Source organism: Plecotus auritus (genome assembly GCF_963455305.1).
Source record: "Plecotus auritus genome assembly, chromosome: 2".
Classification (NCBI taxonomy): Eukaryota; Metazoa; Chordata; class Mammalia; order Chiroptera; family Vespertilionidae; genus Plecotus; species Plecotus auritus.
In genome coordinates, this window is record NC_137771.1 from 160,426,568 (window position 1) to 160,453,121 (window position 26,554).

At 41.8% G+C, this 26,554-nt stretch overlaps 1 protein-coding gene across 1 annotated transcript; it reads left to right on the plus strand.

Annotated features, from left to right (window-relative positions):
- The first annotated feature begins 3,474 nt into the window (after nt 1-3,474).
- Nucleotides 3,475-25,172, plus strand: GTPBP8 (GTP binding protein 8). Its single transcript, XM_080656275.1, has 6 exons — nt 3,475-3,827; nt 7,927-8,025; nt 10,676-10,806; nt 11,666-11,765; nt 17,869-17,987; nt 24,906-25,172. Exons 1-6 carry the CDS (start codon nt 3,489-3,491, stop codon nt 24,979-24,981), a joined length of 864 nt encoding a protein of 287 aa, XP_080512401.1. The 5' UTR covers nt 3,475-3,488; the 3' UTR covers nt 24,982-25,172.
- Nucleotides 25,173-26,554: the final 1,382 nt, after the last annotated feature.

Genomic DNA, 26,554 nt, shown 5'->3' on the forward strand with positions numbered 1-26,554 from the left:
AAAAAAACTCTCTGAAGTTAACAATTTTTCTTCTTTTTTTTTTTTAATCCTCACTTGAGAATATTTTTTTAATTGATTTTAGAGAGAAAGGAAGGAAGAGAGAGAAACATCAGTTGGTTGCCTCCCCTACACACCACAACCAGGGATTGAACTCGAAACCTAGTTATGTGCTCTGACGGGGAATCAAACTTGCAACCTTTTGGTGTATGAGACGACACTCCAACCAACTGAGCCATCTGGCCAGGGCTAGAAATATTTTCTAAAGGTACATTAACATAATATATAGTAAAACTGAATTAATTAATAACTCCCAAAGAAGAGGAGCACAGAAAATATCCCTCTGGCCCTGGCTGGATAGCACAGTTGGTTAGAACACTGTCCTGATACACCAACATTGTGGGTTTGATCCCCTATCAGGGCACATACAAGAATCAACCAATGAAATGGAACAACAAATTGATGGTTCTCTCTCTCTTTCTCTCTCAAAAAATCAATAAATAGCCTTTGCAAGTGTAGATCAGTTAGTTGAGCATTGTCCTATGCACCTAAGGGTTGAGAGTTCGAATCCTGGTCAGGGCACATATCCAGGTTGTGGGTTTGATCCCCGATAGTGGGAGGGGCAACATATGGGAGACAACCAATCGACATTTCTCTCTCTCTCTCTCTCTCTCTCTCTCTCTTCCTCTCTCTCTAAATCAATAAAAACATATCCTCAGGTGAGGATTAAAAATAAATTTAAAAGTCAATAAATAAAAAATTAAAAAAGAACATATATCTCTGTTGTTTCTTGAATGATGGTAAAATAATAAATTTTAAGAATAACAATTTATATCCTAATTAGAAATTACATGGCATGTGTGTTCCATAAATTTGTGTCAACATGTTAGGTGATATCTAATGTAAATCCTTTAAAAGAAAAAAACAGAATTAAATGTATTTTAAATTTAAAGCATTTATCCTGACAGTAGTTATTAAGATTCAAGCAATTTAAGTTATAGGTGGAAAGTTTTTCCATGTTATTCTCATTCATACAATGCCTCTCCCTCCTTTCTTTCTCCCAATACTTTCTTCCCAATATAAGAGCTTGAGGTCCCAATTAGATTGAGACCATGATTTTCTCATATTTTATTCCTGGCACCCAGATAAATTCTGGCATAGCCGGCATTCAATAAATGTTAATAACTGCTCTTAAAAGAAGCAGATAAATATGATAGGAGAGGGTCTTGTGTAAACTACTGAGATCTAATCCATTACCTCTCTGCATCTAGAAGTAACTTTTCCTAGAATCTTGTTTCTGTCAGAGCATTTCTAGCATAGCATGAGAGTTAATCTGTTCATGCTATGCTTGCTGACTCTCTGATGTCCCTGATTCTGCTTACCTATTTAGGCCTACATTTGCTTTCATGTCCTACATGGATTCCATAAACTTGATACTTATAGGACTTGGATGTATATTGAGATCATTCTGGACCCAGTGACCATTCATTATGGAGGCAGACATTACTGAAGGAACAACTGAGATGATCATGTCCTAATGGTAAGACCCCACCACTGTTCTACCTCTGTTCCTCCTATTCTCATTAGATGAACATGACAGAGTGTAACGATGGCATTTAGGTCAGACAGATTTTAGCATTAAAAGTTGATTCTGATTCTGAAGAATGCGTGTAAAGTATCTTCTCAAGTCATATATTAAATGTATTGATCTCCCCTGGCCACCAGTTTAGCAAAGTACATCCTGACGTCCCTGCTAGACCAAGGGTGGGTTTTCCGCAGTGCTCTGGGAGGAGTGCTAACCCCATCGTTATGTTTGCACAACCTGCATGACTGAGTAGCTGCTTGGATGTCTAATCCACACTCCCTTTCCCCACTAGGACTTAAATCCTATTCTGAGTCTCAGCCCTAACACCCACAAGGCAACATCCTGACTCCCAATGCCTTATTTACATAGATACTTGAAAAAATAGAGTGAAGGAGAAAAGGGGGATGATTAAATAAATTAAGTGATTTTCCTTGTTATATTTATTTCCAATGTATTATCTGTTTGACTCCTCAAACTTTGGATTGAGCCTGAAACCCCGCTATGTGCCAGGAATTGAACCGGCAACTTTTTGGTGCATGGGATGATGCCCAACCAACTGAGCCACACCGGTCATTTATCATTAGGGGGTAATTTGGAACAATTCCTTCAGAGGATATTTTTCAATAGAGATATTAAAAATGTAAGTGCACATATCCAATACCATCAAGTCCTCTTCAAGGAATTTAGTCCACTCTCACAATTGTGCAAAGATAATTTATTTATGAGTGTTCACTGTAGCGTTGTTTTTAATAACGAAATCTAATTAGTGATCAATCAGACTATGGGGAAATAAATAAAATGATATGCCTCCATTAAAAACAATCATGTAGGTCAGGGTGTACTAGTACTGATATAGAAAGACTTCTAAATATACTGTTGAAAGGCAGGGGGAGGATTTGGAACAGTATTTGAGTTAAAATACACATACACACACAATAATAAATGTATCCAAAATTTCTGGGTGTTTACAATAAAGTGTTTTATCATGGGGATTCTAGGAGAAGGAGGGAAGCCTAAAAGCCTAATGCAAAGATTAAAAATCAGGCAGCCAGCAACAGGTCAGACTACTGTAGTCATCGGTCTTGTTCATTAATTTTTGTACGACATTCATTCAAGAATTGCCCTGATTAGTCACTTAACAACCTGGGGAATGGCTCAAGAGGCTTGCGTTAAGATTGCTCCGCTATTTGGTGCTGATGTTTCTAAAGACCTATAGTCTTTTAAGCAGGAATGCTTTTTAGTTATTCCTCATGATACATGTACCTCCCATTTCCGCGCTGATGAGTTTGAATTGCTTTGAGAATAAACTTTTTAAATAAGTTGTCCTTATGTAACTTCCATGAAACAACTCTGTAACACCTGTGCAAAACTGTTTTTGCTTTTATTCTGTAAGAAATCTCGAAAATGTAGTGACATGTCCTGCAGCTAAAGAGAGGGCGAAAATATAAACTGTCTCTTCCCTGTAAATCAGATGCCGTTTCAACCACTTTTGTCACCAGCCCTTTTTTCCTGCAAAACTGCTTTTCCTAGTGATGTGTACATCCAAGTCAAAGATCCGTGAGACAACCAGAAACTGTGAAGAGTAAACGTGCCTGAAATCTACAACTTCACACGTTTTCTTTTTCCTTTGAGACTTAAGGGCCACACAGCCAGGTGTGTCTTTTGACCACTGGAAATCAGTAAACAGTCTCCCCACAGCAGCAGACAAGTCAAAGGCACGTCATCAAGGTGTGACTTGCACGCCACCGGACACCGCCTGCCTCCAGCTCTGTACAGGCAGATCTCAGGACGGGAAGGAGAGACCAAAGCAGACTACACTTCCCAGCAGGCGTAGAGGGACGGGTCACGCACGCGCAGCCCAAATGCTAGGAATGAGGTCCTGCTGCGGGGCTTCTGGGAGAGAAACATGGCTGCGCCCAGGCTGCTGCCAGGCATGGGCAGGCTCATTGAGATGCCCGCAGCGCTGGGGCGCTTGAGCCGAGCTTACAGCAAGTCCCACGCCTTCACGGAGGTTCTAAAGCTGCCAAAAATGGAACTGACGAAGCTCGTGTTCCCGTTGCAGGAACTCCAGCGACATCTCCACCCTGACGCCAGGCCCGACCTTCTTCAACTGAGGATCTTTGACCCGTGCCTGGAGGACATCGCGAGGGCGGAGGGCTTCTTCACGGCCACCCCTCGGAACCGCATCGAGTACCTCAGCTCGGCTGTGCGTCTGGACCACGCCCCCGACCTCCCCCGCGCGGAGGTGAGAGCCCCGCTGCCAGCCAGTGGTGGAGGCTTGGGAAGGGCTTTTGTTGCCACCTATTTCTTGTCACAAAACGTGAAAGGTTTCCTAACTTTGTGGAAGCATATAACTATTTTAACTAAATAAGCAGGTCTAGTTTTAATTATTTCGGTAATGAATATAGAAGACTTTAACACGCTTAAAAATAAAAATTAAGTGTTCAAAAAATTATCCTTTTAATGTTTTCCTATTTAATTTGTTAACGTAAGAAACATTCAAACCTGTAAAGAGTTTCTGTGCGTTTATTTAAGCCAAACTGGAAAATTGCCGGGAAGCAGAATATCCATGTATTGAGATAATGCTCCAGAGAAAGGCAGTTTTTCACCTTGTTTTATACATTACAGTCTAAGGAGGAGACCTAAATGAGTTACCTGAAGTCCACTGGTGATAGATTAGGGAGATGGGAGAAAGCAAAGCAGAGAAACCTCTGGGATTGGACGAAAAGTAAAGTGATAAACACATGCTTCTTTTACTTAGGTGGGTACAGGATAGCTAACAGTCAACAATTAACACACAGTAACAACCAGGGAATTTGTGGTCTCCCTGGCGCATTGGTTGTGCCCTGAGGTCAAAGTTGATCTTTGTCAGGGATGACACCGGGTTAGGACATGACTATCCACCAAAAACTGCTTTCAACTTAAAGTTTAATTTCAGACCATCCTCTGTGGTTACTTTAGGTCTCTGAGTTTGCAAGACTGCCAGGCAGGCCTTCTCTGAGCTTGTCAGGTTAGCATGTGGCCCTTTTTCATCCACAAATTGAAGTTATTTACTATTTTTTTTTTAAATAATTTTTTTTTTTAAATTTCTATTTCAGAGAGGAAAGGAGAGGGAGAGAGAGATAGAAACATCAATGATGAGAGAGAATCATTGATTGGCCACCTCCTGCAAGCCCCCTTCTGGGGATGGAGCCCACAACCCAGTCATGTGCCCTTGACCGGAATGGAACCCCGGACCCTTCAGTCCCAAGACCAGCGCTCTATCTACTGAGCCAAACCAGCTAGAGCCACACATTGAAGTTAGGAAAACGAAGTGAAGAATATGAAAAGTATAATTTTCACAAATGTTGCGATCATTGTCAATATGTAATTTTCATACAATCTAAATTTCCTATCATGTGTAAAAAAATGATACATAGATGGTAATAATGTCAATTTTAAAAAAATATTTTTTAATTGATTTCAGAGAGAAAGGAAGAGAGAGATAGAAACATCAATGATGAGAGAGAATCATTGAATGTCACTAAAGCTGCCTCTTGCATGCTCACCACTGGGGATCAGGCCTGTAACTGGGGGCACATGGGCCTGACTGGGACTCGAACTGTGACCTTCTGGTTCATAGGTCAATGCTCAACCACTCAGCCATGCCAGCTGGTGGCAATAATGCAGATTTTTTAAAACAATTTTAGTGACATTCCATGATTGTGCATTTTATGCATATACTGCAGCTTAATAATATTTTGTTCTAAGTCTGGTAAAAGAAAGTTCAGATCTCTTTACATACAGTAAGTCTTCACTTACACAGTGATAGTGTCTTGGAAACTGAGACTTTAAGCAACATAACTATAACGAAATCAATTGTACCAAAGGTTAATTAATACAAACAAGTGCTAAGTTCCTATGGCATATTTCTGGTCCCCAAAACATTATCTAACATCTAAATAAAGACCCAAAACATTTCTAATATTAAGCATTGAAATAAAAGTGAACTATACATACATTTAAGAATGATTACTAAAAACAAGTAAGGTAATTATTTTCCAACCTGTTTATTCCAGTTCAGGGTAACTGCCAGAGCTTCTCCTGGCAGCTCAGGGTGCAAGGCAGGAACCAGCCCTGGACAGGATGCCATGCAGGGCTCACTCACACACATCCGCACTCACTCAGAGTGGTACACTGTAGACTCACTCGCAGGTTCACCTAATGTGCACATCTTACGGACGTGGGAGTACCCGGAGAGATCCCACACAAACTTGGGGAGAACGTGCAAACTCCACAGTCAGTGGCCCTGCCCATGAATTGATTTTTTTTCTCTCATCAACTTTATAACAAAACAACCATGAAGGAATGGATGTTATTCAGGGACCTGCTGTATTTGTAGTAACTGCACAACTGCATTGAAAATGTTCTTCGAATATATTTAGAACTACTATAATTTAAGAACATATATATCATTTAATGATTTTGAGATAGCATTGCTTTTAAATTATTGGACTTTTTGAGTATTTGTTTTTTGAAATTCAGTTTTATTAAAATTCAGTTTTATTATCTGTAGATTATCATTGGATTTAATCTGGCAGAGCAGTTAAAATTTAAGCAGGATTCAGATTGATTCATTTTGAAGGACTGACCGCAGTTTTACACAATATATAGCATCCCTGATCCCTGTCTACTAAATGCCATCTGATCATACTGATATTCAAAATTTCCTCATAAATTTCCAAAACACGCCCTCATTTAGAACCACTAATTAGTATTGTACCCCCTTCAGTACCATGTTAGAAAGCAGAGCCATGTGTATTAATGGTTACTATCAGGAATATTTTGTTGTTTTCTACACTATAGAGCAGTGATTTTCAATCAGTGAACTACAAGAATTTTTAAAACATATAATACCTAACTAGTCAGGGGCACTGACCTCTTTTCCCTTAGATTCTCAAATTAAAAAATGACAACAGCCAACACAATAGCCATCTGAAGTGAATGAATCAAAATTATACTTTTTTTTGGTCTGATTAGCAAAAATTAATATATATTTTTTGGTGTGTCACAGAATTTTAGTAATACCTTTATGTGTGCCCTGAGCTGACTATAGTATAGAGCACTAAAGAAGAAAAGCTTAATTAAAAGAAGAGATTTCAAGAGAAAGGAATAACCTCTTAATTATATTGTGCTCTGAAAGTTTGTGGGGAAATGTGGTTCTGTCTTTAAAAAGCTTTGTAAATATAGGATGCTTAATAAATGTTGCAGATATTCTTGAGTAGCATAGTGTAATTAAAAGCACAGGTTCTGGATATAGAAGTCTTGAGTTCAAATTTCAACTCTAACTTTCTAGCTGTATAATTTTGGGCCAATTATTTAACCTCTTTCTGCCTCATTTTATCATCTGTATTATGGTGAGGCAGGAGTGAAATAGCTTGGCAGGTTTTTGCAGCTAATACATCATAATAAGTTTATATATTAAGCTAATACTCAATTCTCTTTTTCTTCTTTAAAAAAATTTTTATTGAATTTATTGAGGGACATCCTATATTATAAAAGCCTAATATGCAAATCAACCGAATGGCAGAACGGAGGGAGGCCACCGGTGGTGGCAGGGCAATGGGGGACAGGGCTGGCTGCTCGCCAGCCAGTGCTGTCCCTTGGTCGGCCCATGGTTCACCTCCTACAGAGGGAAAATAGAATGTGAGGGAGCGGGCCTAAGCCATCAGTTGGACATCCCCCGAGTGCTCCTGCTCTGCGAGAGGGTGCAGGCCGGGCTGAGGGACACCCCTAAGTGCATGAATTTTCATGCACCGGGCCTCTAGTTGGTTAATAAAATTATATAGGTTTCAGGTGTACAGTGCTATAATATTAGAGGCCCGATGCATGAATTTGTGCACAGGTGGGGTCCTTAGGCCTGGCCGGCAATCAGGGCCATCTCACCCAGTCCGGATCAGGACCTGCTGGCCAGGGGGAGGAACTGCAGGAGGTTAGCTGGCCGCGGGAGATTGGCTCTGGGAGTGCACAGACCACCAGGGGGCAGCTCCTGCATTGAGCATCTGAGTGCACATCATAGCAACTGGTCGACTGGTGGTTTGGTCGTAATGGTCACTTAGGCTTTTATATATAGAGATATATAAATATCATCTGTATATTGTATTGTCTGTTCACTACCCAAAATCCAGTCTCCTTCCATCACCATTTATCCCTCATTTACCCTCTTCTAACTTCCCCCATTCCCCTTTCCCTCTGATAATCACCATATTATTGTCTGTGTCTACGAGTTTGTTGTTTTGGTTTTTTTCTTTTGCTTAATTCCTTCACGTTTTTCACCCAGCTCCCCTTCTCTTTCCTTGTATAAGGTGTGTTTTATAGGCAGAAGCAATGTTGGAAAATCCTCTCTAATAAAGGCTTTGTTTTCATTGGCTCCAGAGGTTGAAGTCAGAGTCTCCAAAACCCCGGTATGTTGAAATTTCAAATCTGTCGGAACTATCTCTCAACTGACGAAGATGAATAAGAAATGTTGGAGGATACAAGAAATGATAATAGCCAATTCCTAAAAAGTGATTTCTTTCAAACAAGTAGTAAAGTAAGAGATTTCATCAATGCCTTTGTATTTCTTTGAAGGAAAGGAAATATGTCTCGATTTATTTTAGTAGTCTTGCCAGTATCTTAAGGAAATCTTCCTTGGTCAAAATCTTTTCCAAAGAGTTGTTCTTTTGTTATTCGATACTAGAGGCCTGCAGGGATTGGGCCTAAACCCACAGTCCAACGCCACCTGCAGCTCCTACCTGCTGCTCCCGCTGACCCCGGCCCCACTGTGCCTGCCGCGGGCCCACGCCCAATCAGTCCTGATAGGGAGAGGCTCGCGCTGCCACAGCAGTGCTCGCCAGACATGAGCCCTGGGTCTGGCGCCCTCCCAAGGGGTGTGGCCTATGGGATTGGGCTGAAACCAGCTCTCCAACATCTGCCAAGGGGTCCCAGATTGCGAGAGGGCACAGGCCAGGCTGAGGGACCCATGGGTGCACAATCGAGCCGGGGAGGGACCGCGGGAGGGCTCCAGGGTGAGTCCAGCCCATCTCGCTCAGTCCCAATCAGCTGGACCCTACTCGTTGGAGCACTGCCCCCTGGTGGTCAGTGCACGTCATAGTGAGCAGTTGAGCAGCCTTAGCATATCATTAGCATATTACTCTTTGATTGGTTGTTCAGTTGTTCTGCTCTTCGGTCTATTTGCATATTACCCTTTTATTATATAGGATTATTATATAGGAGTAGAGGCCCAGTGTACAGATTCATGCACCAGTGAGGTGCTTGGTGTGGCCTGTGGGAATTGGGCCAAAACCAGCAGTCCAACATCCCCCAAGGGATGTAGTAGTGCGCGAAGGGGCAGGCAGCCGGGAAGAGCCCAAGCCTGGGCCAGGTGCCACACTGCTCCCGCTCATCCCACCCATGCTGCGCCTGCCACCGCCGCTCAGTAGACTTGCTGCCGCTCCACTGTGGTCTCTGCGCGCCCATCCTAGGGCGATACCAGTGCGCCCATGACTGAAAAGCGGCCACGGGCTCGCACCCAGTCAGTCCCAATGCTGGTCCCAATCCTAGTCCCAGTCTAGATGGGGGAGGGGCATGCAGGGGGAGTGTCCTCGGGAGAGGCTTGTGCCGCCACAGCTGTGCTTGCCAGCTGTGAGTCTGGCGTCTGGCCGGTCAGCCATTCAACCAATCAAAGCGTGATATGCTAATGATATGGTAAGGCCACTCAACCGCTCACCATGACGTGCACTGACCAACAGGGGGCAGACAGTCGACCGGTTGACCAGACGCTATGATGTGCACTGACCACCAGAGGGCAGATGCTCCGACCGGTAGGTTAGCTTGCTGCTGGGGTCCAGCAGATGGGGACTGAGTGAGACACGCCAGATATGCCCTGGAGCCCTCCCACGGTCCCTTCCCGGCTGGCCAACCTCTCACGTCCCTCCCTGGCCCCGATCATGGGTGGGTGGGTGGGTGGGTGGGAGGTGGTCAACCAAAGACCATCATATATATTAAAAGGCTAACATGCAAATTGACTGAACAGCAGAATGACAGGTCACTATGACGTGCACTGACCACCAGGGGGCAGGCACTCAATTGTAGGAGCTTTCCCCTGGTGGTTAGTACGCTCCCACAGGGGGAGCACCGCTCAGCCAGAAGCCCGGCTCACGGCTGGCGAGCGCAGCCATGGAGGTGGGAGCCCCTCCCACCTCCACAGCAGCACTAAGGATGTCCGACTGACAGCTTAGGCCTGCTCCCCGGGGAGCGGGCTTAAGCTGGCAGGTGGACATCCCCTGAGGGCTCCCGGACTGCAAGAGGGCGTAGGCTGGGCTGAGGGACCCCCTCTGAGTGCATAAATTTAGAGCACCGGGCCTCTAGTCCAGGCATAATAAACTATCAGGTTTTACATCTAGGTTTTATGGTTGTCTCATTAACAGTATTTAATTTAACCTGTGCCAAATTCATTTCTTATTAGAGATACATTACTCATCAGAGAATATTGACTAGTAGAGTCACACCAGGTTGACTTTTTTTACTGAGAACTAATGAAATAGGAAAGACTCCAAAATATTTTGCCTACATATTTCTAATATGGAATCTAAAGTTCTTCTTCAGTCATATATATTATTTTAAAATTATGAATTGGAGAGGAGTAGTATCTAAGCATATCTCCAGCACTTATGTCTTTTTAGTTTTATTTTTTTTAATCCTTACCCAAGAAGTAAGGATATTTTTTCCATCGATCCTCGAGAGAGTGGAAGGGAGGGAAGAGTAAGAGAGAGAGAGAGAGAGAAACATCAGTGTGAGAGAGACACATCGATTGGTTGCTTGGGGATCAGACCTGCAACATAGGTATGTACTCTTGACCCAGGAATTGAACCTGTGACCCTTCAGTGGGTAGGCTGATGCTCTAACCAGCCAGGGCTTTATCTTTTCCTGTTTAATTGTGAGCATAGCTGGGATTATATACAAAATATGTATACATGTTAATAAATATGATTGAATAGAAAATATTTTGAGTTATAAAATATATACTGAACATACTTTAAGCAAGTTTTCACTTTTTTCTATTTATTTTATCAGGGGAACACAAAGAAAATGAATTTTTTCAAAGTTGGAAAATATTTTACATTGGTGGACATGCCAGGTTATGGCTATCGAGCACCTGAAGATTTTGTTGATATGGTGGAGACCTATCTAAAAGAACGAAAGAAGTAAGGGGAAAAATGGTTTATAATAGTTATACATTTAAACCAAAAGCATATTTTTGGTAATAAAGCATTCTACACGTGATGACCACTTCAGTTTTATCAAATGACTTTTAGAAAGTCCATTTTATTCTCATAATATTCTGCAACGCAACATTTACAACCGAAGTATTTACTGCATATTTGCTTTGTTTTTTTCCTGTAGGTTAGCTTAATCTGAAATTCAAGTTTTTTTCTAAATTGAGACTACAAATAGTACTTCAGCAGAGTTTACTAATGTTTTTATACCAAACTCTTAGATGGCTAATTTTGAAAATGAAAATTGTTGATTAATGTGGTATTTATTAAATATAAACAAATTTTGTAAATTCTAATTGTTCTTAAAGTACTCCTGACATCACATCCTTCATAAATGTTACCTTTTATGGTCTTCCTAGATAGGCAAGTGTTTCAAGCTTTGCACATATATAGGAAAATTTATGTTAAACTTTTGAAGTATAAAGAAGTGTTAAGTATCTTTCTTGTTGTGGCTTTACATAGAAATTAATATGAGATATTTATACAAGATATTTATACATGTCTCTTTCTCCCACTAGAGTTCAGGCTTTTAGAGGCCTTGGTATCCAATTCCAAGTATAGAGTCATGTGCAATACATGCTACTGAAATTAATATTTAGTGAATTTAGTTAACTGTTGGACTGTAGGATGGACCTGGTGAACTGAGGATTCCTTTTGCCTAAAAAAGTTTTTAAATTTGTACTGAAAATCAACCAAAGGAAAATTTATTAGTATAGCTTGAGGGGCGGGGAGGGAGGAAGGAATGAATTTTATATTGCCATTAATCTTTATTTCTGCATTCTTACAGTTTGCTGAGAACATTTTTGTTAGTGGATAGTGTTGCCGGAATTCAGAAAACAGACAATATTGCCATAGAAATGTGTGAAGAGTTTGCATTACCTTATGTAGTAAGTATTTCTTTTGAATCATGGTTGCAATTAGAAATACATACCGGTTGTGTGTGTGTGTGTGTGTGTGTGTGTGTGTGTGTCTGTCTGTCTTTTTAATGAATAAGTAAGTCTTGCCTCCTCAAGAGATAAAGGAGTACCTTTTGTATAATCTTTACCATTCTTAGCCATTAATAAAATCTGTACTACTTTTATTCTCTTTTCCTTTTCTCAGCTTTAAGTTTTCAAAAGTATAGTCAAAGTAGTTTTTTAAAACTGTTTATTTAGTGCTCCTAGGTGTTTTTCTTTATGATACTATTTTTGTTTTGTATTTTAATGGCAATGTGAATATTTGTCCAAAATGTTAGCATCTCTTTAACAGCAGCTTGGCAGATAGTACTTAACAGTATGTAAATAAAATTGCAACTGAAAATTTGTTAAACTAATTGGGAATTTAAGAACCATTACAAGAACATAGCAGGCTCCAGCACACACAAGTAGGATTTTTATACTGTACTAGAGGCCCAGTGCATGAATTCATGCATGGGTGGGATCCGGCCAGCCTGACCTGATGGGGGCTGATAGGGCCATGCCAGAGGTGAGGAGGGGCCGCAGGAAGTTGTGGGGGGGCAACTGGGGACCCAGTCGGGCCATTTGTCTGCCACAGTACACGTCATTGCAACTGGTCGTTCCGGTTGTTCCACTTGTTCTGTTCTTCCGGTCGCTTGGCTTTTATATATATAGATTCTTAAAACGGGATTTCTTCTGGGAAAATCTTACCAGTCTTCCGTCTATTATTTGCTTTATAATAAAATACTGATTAGTAAGTTGGTATACACATTCATTTCACTTTGTGAGTTTTACAAATAAAGTAGCACTCTTAAATTTCCTAAGGAAAAGTGAAGAACCCATTGGCCAAAATTTGGTTTTTAAAAAATAGTGAGAAAAGTACTAAAATTTGACAGTGGAGTTTAATGCAAGTCAAACCGTTAGTAGTCAGCAACTTTTTTTGTATTGTTATAGTTATGAAATTCTTCGGGTTTGCAAAGCCCTTTGAAACATTAGTGATAACCTACAGTTTTGAGGAGCCAAAGAATTGATAAACTTAGTCTACAAAGTAAAAATGCCTAAGTAATGCCAAACTAGGTTTTTTTAAGTGATAATATTCCTGATTTGGTATCATAGGTATCAGTTTATGAAATCATATATTTTCTTCAGTTTTCACTTTAAAGAAATATAACTTTCCTTTTTGAAAAAGAGTTTGTAATAGAGCAGTGGTTCTCAACCTTTTTAATGTCGCGACCTTTAATACAGTTCCTCATGTTGTGGTGACCCCCAACCATAAAATTATTTTCATTGCTACTTCATAACTGTCATTTTGCTACTGTTAATGAATCATAATGTAAATATCTGTGTTTTCCAATGGTCTTAGGCTCTACAGCAGCAGTTCTCAACCTGTGGGTCGCAACCCACAGGTTGAGAACCACTAGCAGGGTCGCCTAAGACCATTGGAAAACACAGATATTTACATTACGATTCATAACAGTAGCAAAATGACAGTTATGAGTAGCAACAAAAATAATTTTATGGTTGGAGGTTACCAAAACATGAGGAACTGTATTAAAGGGTCGCAGCATTAAAAAGGTTGAGAACCACTGTACTAGAGGAATTATGTTTCCTTTTAAATATCAGCATTTGGCGGGGGGAAAAAACAAGATGGCGGCATAGGTAAACACCTGCCTCGCACAACCACTTCAAAACTACAACTAAAAGACAAAACGGACATCATCCAGAACCACAGGAAGGCTGGCTAAGTGGAAATTCTACAACTAGAAGGGAAGAGAAAAGCACACTGAGACTCACAGGAGCTGCGGAAGTAAAGTGCAGAGGTACGGAGGCGCGCGTGGAGAGGGCTGGCAACTGAGTACGCGGCTGTCTTTTTCAATCAGGAGGGAGACACAAGCTCCCGACTGCTCTGAACTCCAGTTCCGGGTGAGACTCTGGGGACCCAGACTCATACGGGGAGAAGCTGGACTGTCTGTCAGCAGGCGAAACTCGAGGGCGGCTTTCTCTCAGAGGTGCTTGCAGTGATTACCACAGGACACTGAGACCTGGGGGCCTCTTAGGGCAGGGCTGACAGGAAGCCATTGCTGTTTGCTCTGCCCTGAGACTCTGCCCCATCCAAGCTGTGCACAGAGGCTTTTGCATGTGAATGGCCTGGTCCTTTGAAATCTAAACTTACCTAACAAACTGCAGCTGAGTCAGAGAGACCCATAACATCCAAAAGAAGGCCCAAGGCCCCACAGCAGCTTGCATTGCTTCACAGCTGGGCCTCATCTGGGCACCTCCAAAACCCAAACAAAGAAGAGGAATCTGCAGATCTCTCCATAGCTCCTGCTGGGTGGCCTCAGGCAGAGGCTAAATTAGCACCTTCTTGGAGATCCAAGAGCCAGTGTACCCAGGGTTCAGAGTGGGACCATCCATATTACAACTCCTCAGATCCATAAGGGACACACTCAGGGGGCAGAGTCAGTGACCACCAAAGCCTCCCAGAAGCAAGTCTTGTCTCATAAGGGTGTCTCCAGCACAGAAGTTCTCCCATCGTAGACACAGCTGATCCTCACAGCCAATTGGCCTGGAAGTCAGTTCCTCCCAGTGATACCAACATCAATCAAGGCTTAACTACAACAAGATTGTGCACACAGCCCACAAAGGGGTGCACCAAGAGTGTCCACCTCAGGTAACTGGGGAGGCTGAGCCACTGGGCCCTATAGGACACCTAGCACACAAAGCCACTCTATCAACTCAGGGAAGCAGCCAAAATGTAGAGACAAAGAAACAGGTCACAAATGAAAGAAAAGGAGGAAAGCAAACGACTGGATATAGAGTTCAAAACCACGGTTATAAGGTTTTTTAAGAATTTTCTAGAAAAGGCTGATAAATTTAGCGAGACCCTTAAGGATATGAAAAACTAGAAATTAAGCATACAATGACTGAAATAAAAAATAATATACAGAAGATCCAACAGCAGACTAGAGCAGTGATCTGCAAACTTATTTGTCAACAGAGCCAAATATCAACAGTACAATGATTGAAATTTCTTTTGAGAGCCAAATTTCTTAAACTTAAACTTCTTTTAACGCACTTCTTCAAAATAGACTAGCCCAGGCCGTGGTATTTTGTGGAAGAGCCACACTCAAGGGGCCAAAGAGCCGCATGTGGCTCGCGAGCCGCGGTTTGCCAACCACTGGACTAGAGGATCGCAAGAATCAAGTCAAAGATTTAAAATACAAAGAAGCAAAAAACACCCAACCGGAAAAGCATAAAGAAAAAAGAATCCAAAAATATGAAGATACTGGGACAACTTCAAGCATACAAACATCCGAATTATGGGGGTGCCAGAAGAAGAGAGAGAGCAAGATACTGAAAACCTATTTGAAGAAATAATGACAGAAAACTTCCCCCATCTGGTGAAAGAAATAGACTTACAAGTCCAGGAAGTGCACAGAACCCCAAACAAAAGAAATCCAAAGAGGACCACACCAAGATTCATCATAATTAAAATGCCAAGAGCAAAAGACAAAGAGAGAATATTAAAAGCAGCAAGAGAAAAACAGTTAGTTACCTACAAGGGAGCACCCATACGATTGTCAGCTGATTTCTCAACAGAAACTATGCAGGCCAGAAGGGAGTGACAAGAAATATTCAAAGTGGTGAATAGTAAGAACCTACAACCAAGATTACTCTACCCAGCAAAGCTATTATTCAGAATTGAAGGTCAGATAAAGAGCTTCACAAATAAGAAAAAGCTAAAGGAGTTCATCACTGCCAAACCAGTATTATATGAAACTGGAGTCCTGGTGCACGAAATTCGTGCACAGCGGTGTGTGTCCCTCAGCCCAGCCTGCACCCTCTCCAATCTGAGACCCCTCGAGAGATGTCCGACGAGCCTAAACGGACATCCCTCTCACAATCCAGGACTGCTGTCTCCCAACTGCTCGCCTGTCTGCCTTCCTGATTGCCCCTAACTGCTTCTGCCTGCCAGCCTGATAACCCCCTGCCAGCCTGATTGATGCTTAACTGCTTCCCTGCCAGCCTGTTTGCCACCAACTGCTCTCCCCTGCAGGCCTGGGTCCCCCCAACTGCCCTTCCCTGCAGGCCCGGTTGCCCCCAACTTCCCTCCCCTGCCAGCCTGGTCACCCCTAACTGCCCTCCCCTGCAGGCTTGGTCGCCCCCAACTGCCCTCCCTTGCAGGCCTGGTCCCTCCCAACTACGCTCCCCTGCTGGCCATCTTGTGGCGGCCATTTTGTGTCCACATGGGGGCAGTCATCTTTGACCACATGGGGCCAGCCATCTTGTGTGTTGGAATGACATCAATTTGCATATTATTCTTTTATTAGATAGGATTAGATAGGCTAGAGGCCTGGTGCACGGGTGGAGGCTGGCTGGTTTGCCCTGAAGGGTGTCCCGGATCAGGGTGGGGGTTCCCTTGGGGCATGGGGTGGCCTGGGTGAGGGGCCCGTGGTGGATTGCAGGCCGGCCACGATCCCCGGCAACCCAAGTGGAGGCCCTGGTGTCTAGGATTTATTTATCTTCTATAATTGAAACTTTGTAGCCTTGAGTGGAGCCAAGCCTCCTGCTCGCTCCTTGGCTCCAGCCATTTCTGTTGGGATTTATATATCTTCTATAATAGAAACTTTGTAGCCTTAAGCAGAGGCCAAGGCAGGCCAGGGTTGCGGAAACTTGGCTTCCTCCATCACCGGGGGCAACTCAAGCCTCCTGCTCTCTCCAGCTCCGTGGCTGCTGCCATTTTTGTTGGGATTTATTTATCTTTTATAATTGAAACTTTGTAGCCTTAAGTGGAGGCCAAGGCAGGCCAGGGTAGGCGGAAAGCTTGGCTTCCTCCATTGCCGGGGAAACCCAAGCCTCCTGCTCTCTCTGTGGCCACAGCCATCTTGGTAGGGTTAATTTGCATACTCACTCCTGATTGGCTGGTGGGCGTGGCTGGTGGGCATAGCAGAAGTATGGTCAATTTGCATATTACTCTTTTATTAGATAGTATGCTGAAAGGTATTCTTTAAAAAGAGGAAGAAGAAAAAGGTAAAGATAAAAATTATGAACAACATACATATCTATCAACAAGACAATCTAAAAATCAAGTGAATAAAAAATCTGATGAACAGAATAATCTGGTGAATATAATAGAATCAGGGGCATAGAAATGGAGTGGACTGACAATCCTCAGGGGGAGAGGGGTGTGGGGGGTGCAGGAAGAGACTGGACAAAAATCATACACCTATGGATGAGGACAGTGGCGGGGGCAGTAAGGGCATGGGGTGGGGTGGGAACTGGGTGGAGGGGAGCTATGGAGGGAAAAAAGAGGAACAACTGTAATAATCTGAACAATAAAGATTAAAAAAATAATAATAAAATAAAAGATTAAAAATAAATAAATGTCAGTATTTGCCTTTATAAGGAAAAACTCCCATTTGGAGGATTTCACAGGTCATTAGAAACCACACACTTTTTGCTTCTCACTCCCTCTGCCAATTTATATTTTATAAAATATGAATGATGAGTCAGGAAATTTAATTTTATAGAAATTCCCCAAGAAAATCTGATAGATCAAGGTTTTACTTTTTAATTGATTTTATAATCAGCCAAGCCTTGGCCTTACCTCTAGTATGTAGTATGTCTTTGAATAAGTAAATTATTCAATGTTATTACTAGTAAGCCTAGTAAGTTCTAGACTTACTTGGAATGTACTTATATAAAACTTGGAATAGTGGATACAACCTACAAATAGCTGGATTTCTAATTTTTCCTTTAGGTTACATGTGAGATGGAACCATTTTGTATGTCAAAAAATGATTATAAGTTGCCAATTTTATATGAATCAACCCAACCCAATAATACTAACATATATCTTTGATCACAGACACAGAGTGATTATGTGAAACATTTGGTTTATGGTAGTTGCAAATATGGCTTCAGGGTCCTTTTCACTGGTTTTGAATTCAAGTAGTATAGTCCTGTGTATTTAAAGCACCACTAAATAGCAAGCACATAGTGTATGCTTTATACGTTGCATACATTAACTCATTTAGTCGTTTGTTTTTTGCAGATGGTGTTAACAAAAATTGACAAATCTTCCACGGGACATCTTTTAAAACAAGTGCTTGAGATCCAGAAATTTGTTGACACTAAAACGCAAGGATGTTTTCCTCAGTTGTTTCCTGTAAGGTAAGAGTTGAATTGTTTTTATAGCCTTATATACTATCAACTTTTAGTATTAAATCAGTGTTGCTTGTCATTTCTCAGCCTTTTGACTAAAATTAGGAAACTTTGGAAGACTGTGCACTTAGCCAAGATTTATTGGTACAACCCATCAGTGCTTTTATTTTTTCCTTTCCTCTATTTCTTCCTTCTGCAAGTTTTGCTGTATCTTCCTTGTAGGCATTTTCATTCTCTTTCTTTCTCAGCCTAGCTCAACCCTGTACCACAGCAGAAGTGAAAACTTTTCACTTTTTAAAAAATTATTTTTTTAATATATATTTTTTTATTTCAGAGAGGAAGGGAGAGATAGAAACATCAATGATGAAAGAGTATCATTCATTGGCTGCCTCCTGCACACCCCCTACTGGGACCGAGCCCGCAACCCAGGCATGTGTTCTTGACTGGAATTGAACCTGGGACCCTTTAGTCTGCGGGCCAACGCTCTATCCACTGAGCCAAACTAGCTAGAGCAAAACTTTTTCCTTTTTAGAATCAGCTAAACAACCATTATAATAAAGATACTACCATCCCTTTCTTAGTTCCAAAGAAAAACAACTTATCTTTATGGTAGAAAACTCATTTAGGCTATGAGGGATAAAAATATTCCTTTAAAAGGACCATATGTAAAGAAGAAATGCTTCATATAAATTAGAATTAAGTATTGGTAGCAGAAGGAGTGGATATTTCCTGAGCTGGTAGTTTTTGAGATATTAGATGTGGTTTAGCAATGAAACATGAGTTTGTAGTTTCAGTGTATACCGTGGGCACAGTAACTAACCTGTACTGTTGCAGAGACTCAGTCCCCTCCCCTATGAGTAAGAAAATCATACTCTTCTTTGTGAAAGACACTGTGGGAGTTGCTTTAAGAAAATAATGAAACCAAGTAACATATGTAGAACTGTCCTTTAAGCAGTCATTCTATTGCCTACCAATGCAAATCACATTTAAGTTTTTTGTAATTATGAACATGCCTGTCAAAATCCTTCTTCATTCATTTCGACAAAATGCTCTTCTCCCTTTACTTAATTTTGAATATTTATCCAGTTCATTTGTCTATGTTCCATACATACAATGAAACGCTTAGGGGCAAGAATGAAATCCTAATTCTTCTTAGAGCCCTGAACATTATCATAGAAAAATAGCTGATTTTTTAACTATCAATAATAATAAAAGTGTAATATGCTAATTAGACTGGACGACCTTCCGGATGAAGCCGGGGCTGCGAGGGAAGCCCGGGTCCAGGGTGCCTGCTGGCAGCCAGAGGGAAGCCCGGGTCCAGGGTGCCTGCTGGCAGCCAGAGGGAAGCCTGGGTCCAGGGTGCCTGCTAGCGGCCAGAGGGAAGCCCGGGTCCAGGGTGCCTGCTGGCAGCCAGAGGGAAGCCCGGGTCCTGGGTGCCTGCTGGCGGCCAGAGGGAAGCCCGGGTCCAGGGTGCCTGCTGGCGGCCAGAGGGAAGCCCAGGTCCAGGGTGCCTGCTGGCAGCTGGAGGGAAGCCTGGGTCCTGGGTGCCAGAGGGAAGCCGGTGCCAGCAGTCAGGGGGAAAGAAGGCCTACTCTTGCATGAATTTCGTGCATCGGGCCTCTAGTTTAATAATAAGGAAGTGATACTTCAGCTAAAAAGGCAACATAAACGTAAGATGAGCAAATTATGCCTCATAGCAGCATTTTTTTTTTTTAATTAGTTGACTGGAAGTTGAGTTTGAATTAACATAATGGAGCTAGGGAAAAAACTGACGGTTTTTTTGAACTACATTAACAGAATTATAGTGTTTAAAACAAGGGAATGATCAAGCAGTAGTCCCACACTGCCATGAGCTCTATGCCACCAGACTAATCAAGTAAGATTGTGGCTCTACTTAAGAACAGTTAGCACTATCTGAAAACTGATGGTCTTGGGGGAGGTTATAACACTAGATCATTCAAAACACTTAATTGATCTTCACAGTAAACATTCCTATTTCACAGTTACAAGTCGGAGAAGTGAAGTGAGTTCAGAGAGGTATTGGCTCTAATAGAAAGAACATAAGCCTTAGAGTGAGGCCATAGGTTTGCATGGTTCCTCTATTTCTATGCTGTAGATTTTAAAGCAATTTATTTCATTTTGAGTCTTTTCTCACTAGTAAAAATGTGGTTAAAAGTATCAAATAAAATGTATTGTGACCTAGTACACAAAATATAATAAATGTTAGTTTCCTTCCTTGCCAAAGGTCAGTCAGCAAATGGCAGGGTCAGGCCAACAACCCAGAATATCAGATTCCCTAGTACTTTTTAGGGGAATTCCCTTCTTTTCTTTTTTTTAAACTTTTTTAAAAATTTGATTTTAGAGAGAGGAAGGGAAGGAGAGAGAAACATTGATGTGAGAGAGAAACATGGATCGGTTGGCTCCCACATGTGCCCCGACCTGGGATTGAACCCACACCTCGTAATGTGACCTGACCAGGAATCGAACCTGCTACCTCTTGGTGTATGGGATGACATTCCAACCAACTGAGCCATATCAGCCAGGGCAGAAGTTCTCTTCTTTAGATATACCAGCATTCGCTGCTGCATAACCCTGGAATGACTGCTGCCCCTGAACTACTTACCGTACGTTACCAAGACACTATAGAAGCCACACAGCACTAAAAGTCCAAGAATTGAGACACAGGAGCCCGCTGACTTTCAAGTATGTCAGTGTTCACTATACCACAGTAACCACATAAAGGAAATTGGCAGGCTGTACTCCACAGTTTTCTAAACCCAATTTAGAAAGTAGAATTAAATATAATCCTTGCTTTTACTAGCATGACCAAATCCCAGTTCATCCCTCCAGATTCATATTGGCCTCATCACAGAATAATTATTATAAAATAAGTTAGATTTTATTTCTTTCTCTTCCTGTATGACCTTTATAGGAGAAAGGTGGAAATGTGAGTAGACATGTAATCCAGAGAGGTTTACCTAACCTTCATGTCTGAACTCTGCCCCAGCTGAGTGGAGAAGTATAAATGGTGAAAGGCTCCTAAAGATTGATGCTGATCAGTCTATTGTTATAAATGGTATAGAAGGAATATGTAAATAGGCACAATATGATCGCTTCTGTGGTTTTCTATGTAGTTAAATTCCAAGCAAATGAAAACTGATTGTAATGACAAAGAAAATCATATGAGTTGACAGAAACGTTGCAAATGATTTCAAGGTGTCATAGTGTGTGGACTATCTAACTTGTATTTCTCCTTTAAACTATATATGTATAATTCCATTTATAATCCAAGAATCATTATGGACTATTCTCAAGCTGGCAGGTTTGGTCAAAAAGTCCAAAATGCTGTACTTTATCAAGAAGGGAATTAGCAATGCAAGAGAAAAGAGTTTACCTATTTTATATACAGGTATACACCATACCTATATCCATAAAAGTCATAATGTATCGATAAAAGTCCATGTATCCTGAGGAACCAAGTAGTCACTTTAATGCTGACATATGGATGAATGGATACAGATGGATATACTAAGACAGATAATAACAGATACAATAATGGTTATGATAGTTTTTTAAAAATCATGAGAAAAGGTCTAAATTATCAAGGTGATTGCATCTTGTCATAAGAAGAATAAACTAAAAGATCAAACAGTTTAGTCTGGGGAATAAAAAGCAAAATGGTAGATATTCCAGTGGCATTTTTCACTGAAATAGAACAAACAACTCTAAAATTTGTACAGAATAACAAAAGACCCTGAATAGCCAAAGCAATCTTGAGGAAGAAAAACAAAGCTGGAGGCATAATGCTCCCTGACTTCATACTATATTACAGAGGTGTAGTAATCAAAACAGTATGGTATTGGCATAAAAACAGACACAAAGATCAACAGAACAGAATAGGGAGTCTAGAAATAAGACCATGCATAATGGTCAATTAATTTACAACAAAAGAACCAGAAATATACAATGGGGAAATGACAGGCTCTTCAATAAATGGTGTTGGAAAACTGAACAGCCACATGCAAAAGAATGAAATTAAACTACTATATACTATACACAAAAATTAACTCAAAAATAGATTAAAGACTTGAATGTAATACCTGAAACCATAAACTCTTAGAAGAAAACATAGGCAGTAAGTTCCTTGACATTGGTCTTGGTGATAATTTGTTGGATCTGATTCCAAAAACAAAAATAAACTAGTAGGACTACATCAAACTAAAAAGCTTCTACAAAGCAAAGGAAATCATCAACAAGATGAAAAGGCTACCTAACTGGGAGAAAATCCTATCTAATAAAAGAGTAATATGCAAATTAACCATCACTCTGCTACACCCACCAGCCACACCCACCAGCCACGCCCACCAGCCAATCATGAGCAAATATGCAAATAAACCCAACCAAGATGGCGACGGCCACAGAGAGCAGGAGGGAGGCTTGGGTTTCCCCGGCAATGGAGGAAGCCAAGCTTTCCGCCTGCCCTTGCCAGCCTAGGCCTCCACTCAAGGCTACAAAGTTTCAATGATAGAAGATACATAAACCCAAACAGAAATGGCACCAGCCACAGAGCTGGAAAGAGCAGGAGGCTCGGGTTGCCCCCAGCGATGGAGGAAGCCAAGCTTTCCGCACACCCTGGCCGGCCCAGGCCTCCACTTAAGGCTACAAAGTTTCAATTATAGAAGATACATAAAACCCAATAGAAATGGCTGCCGTCACGGAGCAAGCAGAAGGCTTGGCTCCGCTCCAGGCTACAAAGTTTCAATTGTAGAAGATAAATAAACCCCAGATACCAGGGCCTCCACTTGGGTCACCAGGGGGCATGGCCGGCCTGCAAACCACCACAGGCCCCTTGCCCAGGCTGCCCCACGCCCCAAGGGAACCCCTACCCTGATCCGGGACACCCTTCAGGTCAAACCAGCTGGCCCCCACCCATGCACCAGGCCTCTATCCTATCTAATAAAAGAGTAATATGCAGATTGACCATCACTCCAACACACAAGATGGCTGCCCCCATGAGGTCAAAGATCCTGCCCCCATGTGGACACAAGATGGCCACCACAAGAAGGCCAGCAGGGGAGGGCAGTTGGGAGGGACCAGGCCTGCAAGGGAGGGCAATTGGGGGCAATCAGGCCTGCAGGGGAGGGCTGCTAGGGGTGACCAAGCCGGCAGAGGAGGGAAGTTGGGGGCAATCAAGCCTGCAGGGGAGGGCAGTTAGGGGTGACCAAGCTGGCAGAGGAGGGAAGTTGGGGGCGACCAGGCCTGCAGGGAAAGGCAGTTGGGAGGGACCCAGGCCTGCAGGGGAGGGCAGTTAGGGGTGACCAGGCCTGCAGAGGAGGGCATTTAGGGGAAAACGGACTGGCAGGGGAGCAGTTAGGCATCAATCAGGCTGGCAGGGGAGCAGTTAGGCATCAATCAGGCTGGCAGGGGAGTGGTTAGGGGGTGATCAAGCTGGCAGGCAGAAGTGGTTAGGGGCAATCAGGAAGGCAGGCAGGCGAGCAGTTGGGAGCCAGCAGTCCTGGATTGTGGGCAGTTGGACATCCCTCGAGGGGTCCCTGATTGGAGAGGGTGCAGGCTGGGCTGAGGGACACCTCCCCGCCCCCCCATGGACAAATTTTGTGCACCGGGCCTCTAGTATTTTATATATCTGATAAGGGATTAATATCCCAAAATGCACAAAGAACTCATACAATTCAATAGCAAAAATAATAATAATAATACAATTTAAAAATGGGCAGAGGATCTGAAGAGACATTTTTCCAAAGAAGATGTATAGACGGCTAACAAATACATGAAAAGATGCTGAACATCACTATTCACCAGGGAAATGCAAATCAAAACCACAATGAGATATCACCTCCTGCCTGTTAGAATGGCTGTTATCAAATAGACTTGAAATAAATGTTGGCAAGGATGTGGAGAAAAGGAAACTCTTGTGCACTGTTGGTGGGAATGTAAATTTGTACTGCCATTATGGAAAACTGTGTGGAGGTTCCTCAAAAAATTAAAAGTAGAACCACCATTTGTTCTAGCAATTCCACTTCTGGATATTTACCCAGTGAACATGAAAACATATTCGAAAAGATATATGTACCCCCATGTTCACTGCAACATTTTTTCAATAGCCAGGATATGGAAGCAACCTAAGAGTCAGTGGATGAATAAAGGTAAAGCGGTTAAATACACAGTGGAATACCTTTTGGCCAGAAAAGAGAATGAAATCTTGCCCGTTTGTGACAACATGGATGGACCTTGAATGCATGCTAAGTGAAATAGTAAGACAAACACCATATGATGTCCTTTATATGTGGAATTTAAACAACAAAAACCAAGCTCCTAGATAAAAGTGAAGAGATTAGTGGTTGCCAGAGGTGGGGGATGGGTGGTGGGAGAAATGAATGAAGGGAGTCAAAAGGTACAAGCTTCCAGTTGTAAAATAAGTCCTGGATGTAATATACAGCATGGTGACTATAAATAATACTGTATTGCATATTTCAAAGTTACTGAGAGCAGATCTTAGAAGTCCTCATCACAAGAAAATAAATTTTGTAATTATGTATAGTGATGGATGTTAACTAGACTTATTGTGATCATTTTGTAGTATATACAATACTAAATCTTTATGTTGTACATCTGAAACTAACATAATGTTATATGTCAAATGTCCTCCATATAGAAAAACAGAAACAACTCTTAGTCTGGCAAATAAAAAATAAAATAGTAGAAAATGGTGAAATTTTTAGAATCATGAAGGTAATCAGATAGTGTGGAGCACTAGATTTAGGGAAGAGGAAAAGGCCAATTTAAGATGTTCTCTTTCATACATGAAACTCAGTTTGTAAACAGTTTTTTTTAAGTTAGATAGATGAATTCAGATCTGTTACTACCTCTGAAGTAAGGAAGAAAATGATTTTTCTTTTCTTTTCACAGTGCTGTGACCTATTCTGGAATCCATCTGTTGAGATGCTTTATAGCAACTATAACAGGAAATCTTAAGACAAATTAATGGCATCTAACTTTGCTGAAGACAACGTTTTTTATGCCAACTGGAGTTAAACACAAGCATTTCAACATTGTTTTAAATGTTGCATATCTGTAATTTGCAGAGGATCAGTTCAGCTTTAAAACCTACATCTTCTCAAAGCAAGAATGAATTTGTGCCTGGGGAAAGAAGGGTTTATAAATTATTGAATTAGGCAGTTTTTCCTATTTTAACAAACTGACAAACAAGAGCAACATATAGAAGTCCATAATATGAAAACCTATTTACTACTGTGTAGAGAAAGGTTTGCCATGTTATTTATTGGGCTTTGTCTTTTAAAGAATGTCTATTATGTATATACTAGGGGCCCATTGCACGAATTCATGCACCTTGAAAGGAACTGTGGGCTGCGAGGCTACGGTAGGCACAGGGGCGAGTCTCAGCCCATCCTCTGTGCCTCTGCCTGGCCCCTCCCACTGTGGCCCCAGTCCCCTGTCTGCTGGCAGCCCCACTCCTGCCACTGCCACTCCCACACGCTGATGGCACCGGCGCCAGCAGCAGTTGTGAGTGCCAGGCAGGACCACGGCACCTGGGTGCAAAGAATTTTCAGTAACCACCAGAGGCTCGCCCCAATGACAGCAATCAGCGCCCCGCCTTGGTCTGGCACCCCCACTCACCTGCTCCACCATCCTGCCGCGGCCAACGCCTGCCATGTTCCACGCACACCCCCCGGTGGCCAGCACACATCATAGCAACCAGTTGTTCTGCCGTTCGGTCTATTTGCATATTAGGGTTTTATACACACACACACACACACACACACGTGTGTGTGTGTGTGTGTGTGTGTGTGTGTGTGTGTGTATATATATATATATATTAATATTAAAATAGAGTAGGTAAAAAAGGAGTTCTTTTCTGTTAAGCAAGCCCTGATAGGTAGGGTAAAGATAAATGCTCCTATGTATGCCTATAATTTATCTTTTTCTGAGTCCTTATTTGAATATTAAAAAAAAAAACAACTATTGATAAAATTTCAGTGGGTTCATGATAGAAACAACCAATAAACTGAGGCTGGGATCAGTCACCTTCAGGTGAACATGGGATTCAGAATCAGAAGACTAGAATTCAAGTTCTAGTTCTGTTATTTTTTACATGTTGGACCTTGAGATAATTACTTCATTTCTCTGAGCTTCATTTGTAACTTGAACCTCACAAGCTATGAAGATTAAAGTGGCATTTATTATATGGGAAAAGGACGTCTGCATGTTTTGCATGTTTGTAAAGGGAAACCAACCCAAGAATACAGCAAAATGTACAGGTCTGTTTATCACAGATAATATCTTCTCATGGAGGAAGTAACACTTACTCTAGTGAAAGCCAAAAAGCAGACATTTAACTGAGAAAACTGATTTGCAAAGGGTGAGAACAAAATCGATAGGACTATTTAGAAACAGTATATTAAGATTCAGAATGGAAAGATAAAGCCTTACTTTGAACTAAAGTTAATGGAAAAGATTTTTATTAAGATACTACTCACCTATTCATGTAAGTGGCTTAGCTTTTCAAAGTGAGGCTGAATATTAGGAGGTTATAGCAA

Bases quoted from the DNA above. Each gene is read 5' to 3' on its own strand.
- GTPBP8 (XM_080656275.1), top strand. From the start codon at position 3,489: ATGGCTGCGCCCAGGCTGCTGCCAGGCATGGGCAGGCTCATTGAGATG. The intron at 3,828-7,926 runs GTGAGAGCCCCG...TCCTTGTATAAG, and splicing joins CCGACCTCCCCCGCGCGGAG to GTGTGTTTTATAGGCAGAAG. The intron at 10,807-11,665 runs GTAAGGGGAAAA...GCATTCTTACAG, and splicing joins TATCTAAAAGAACGAAAGAA to TTTGCTGAGAACATTTTTGT.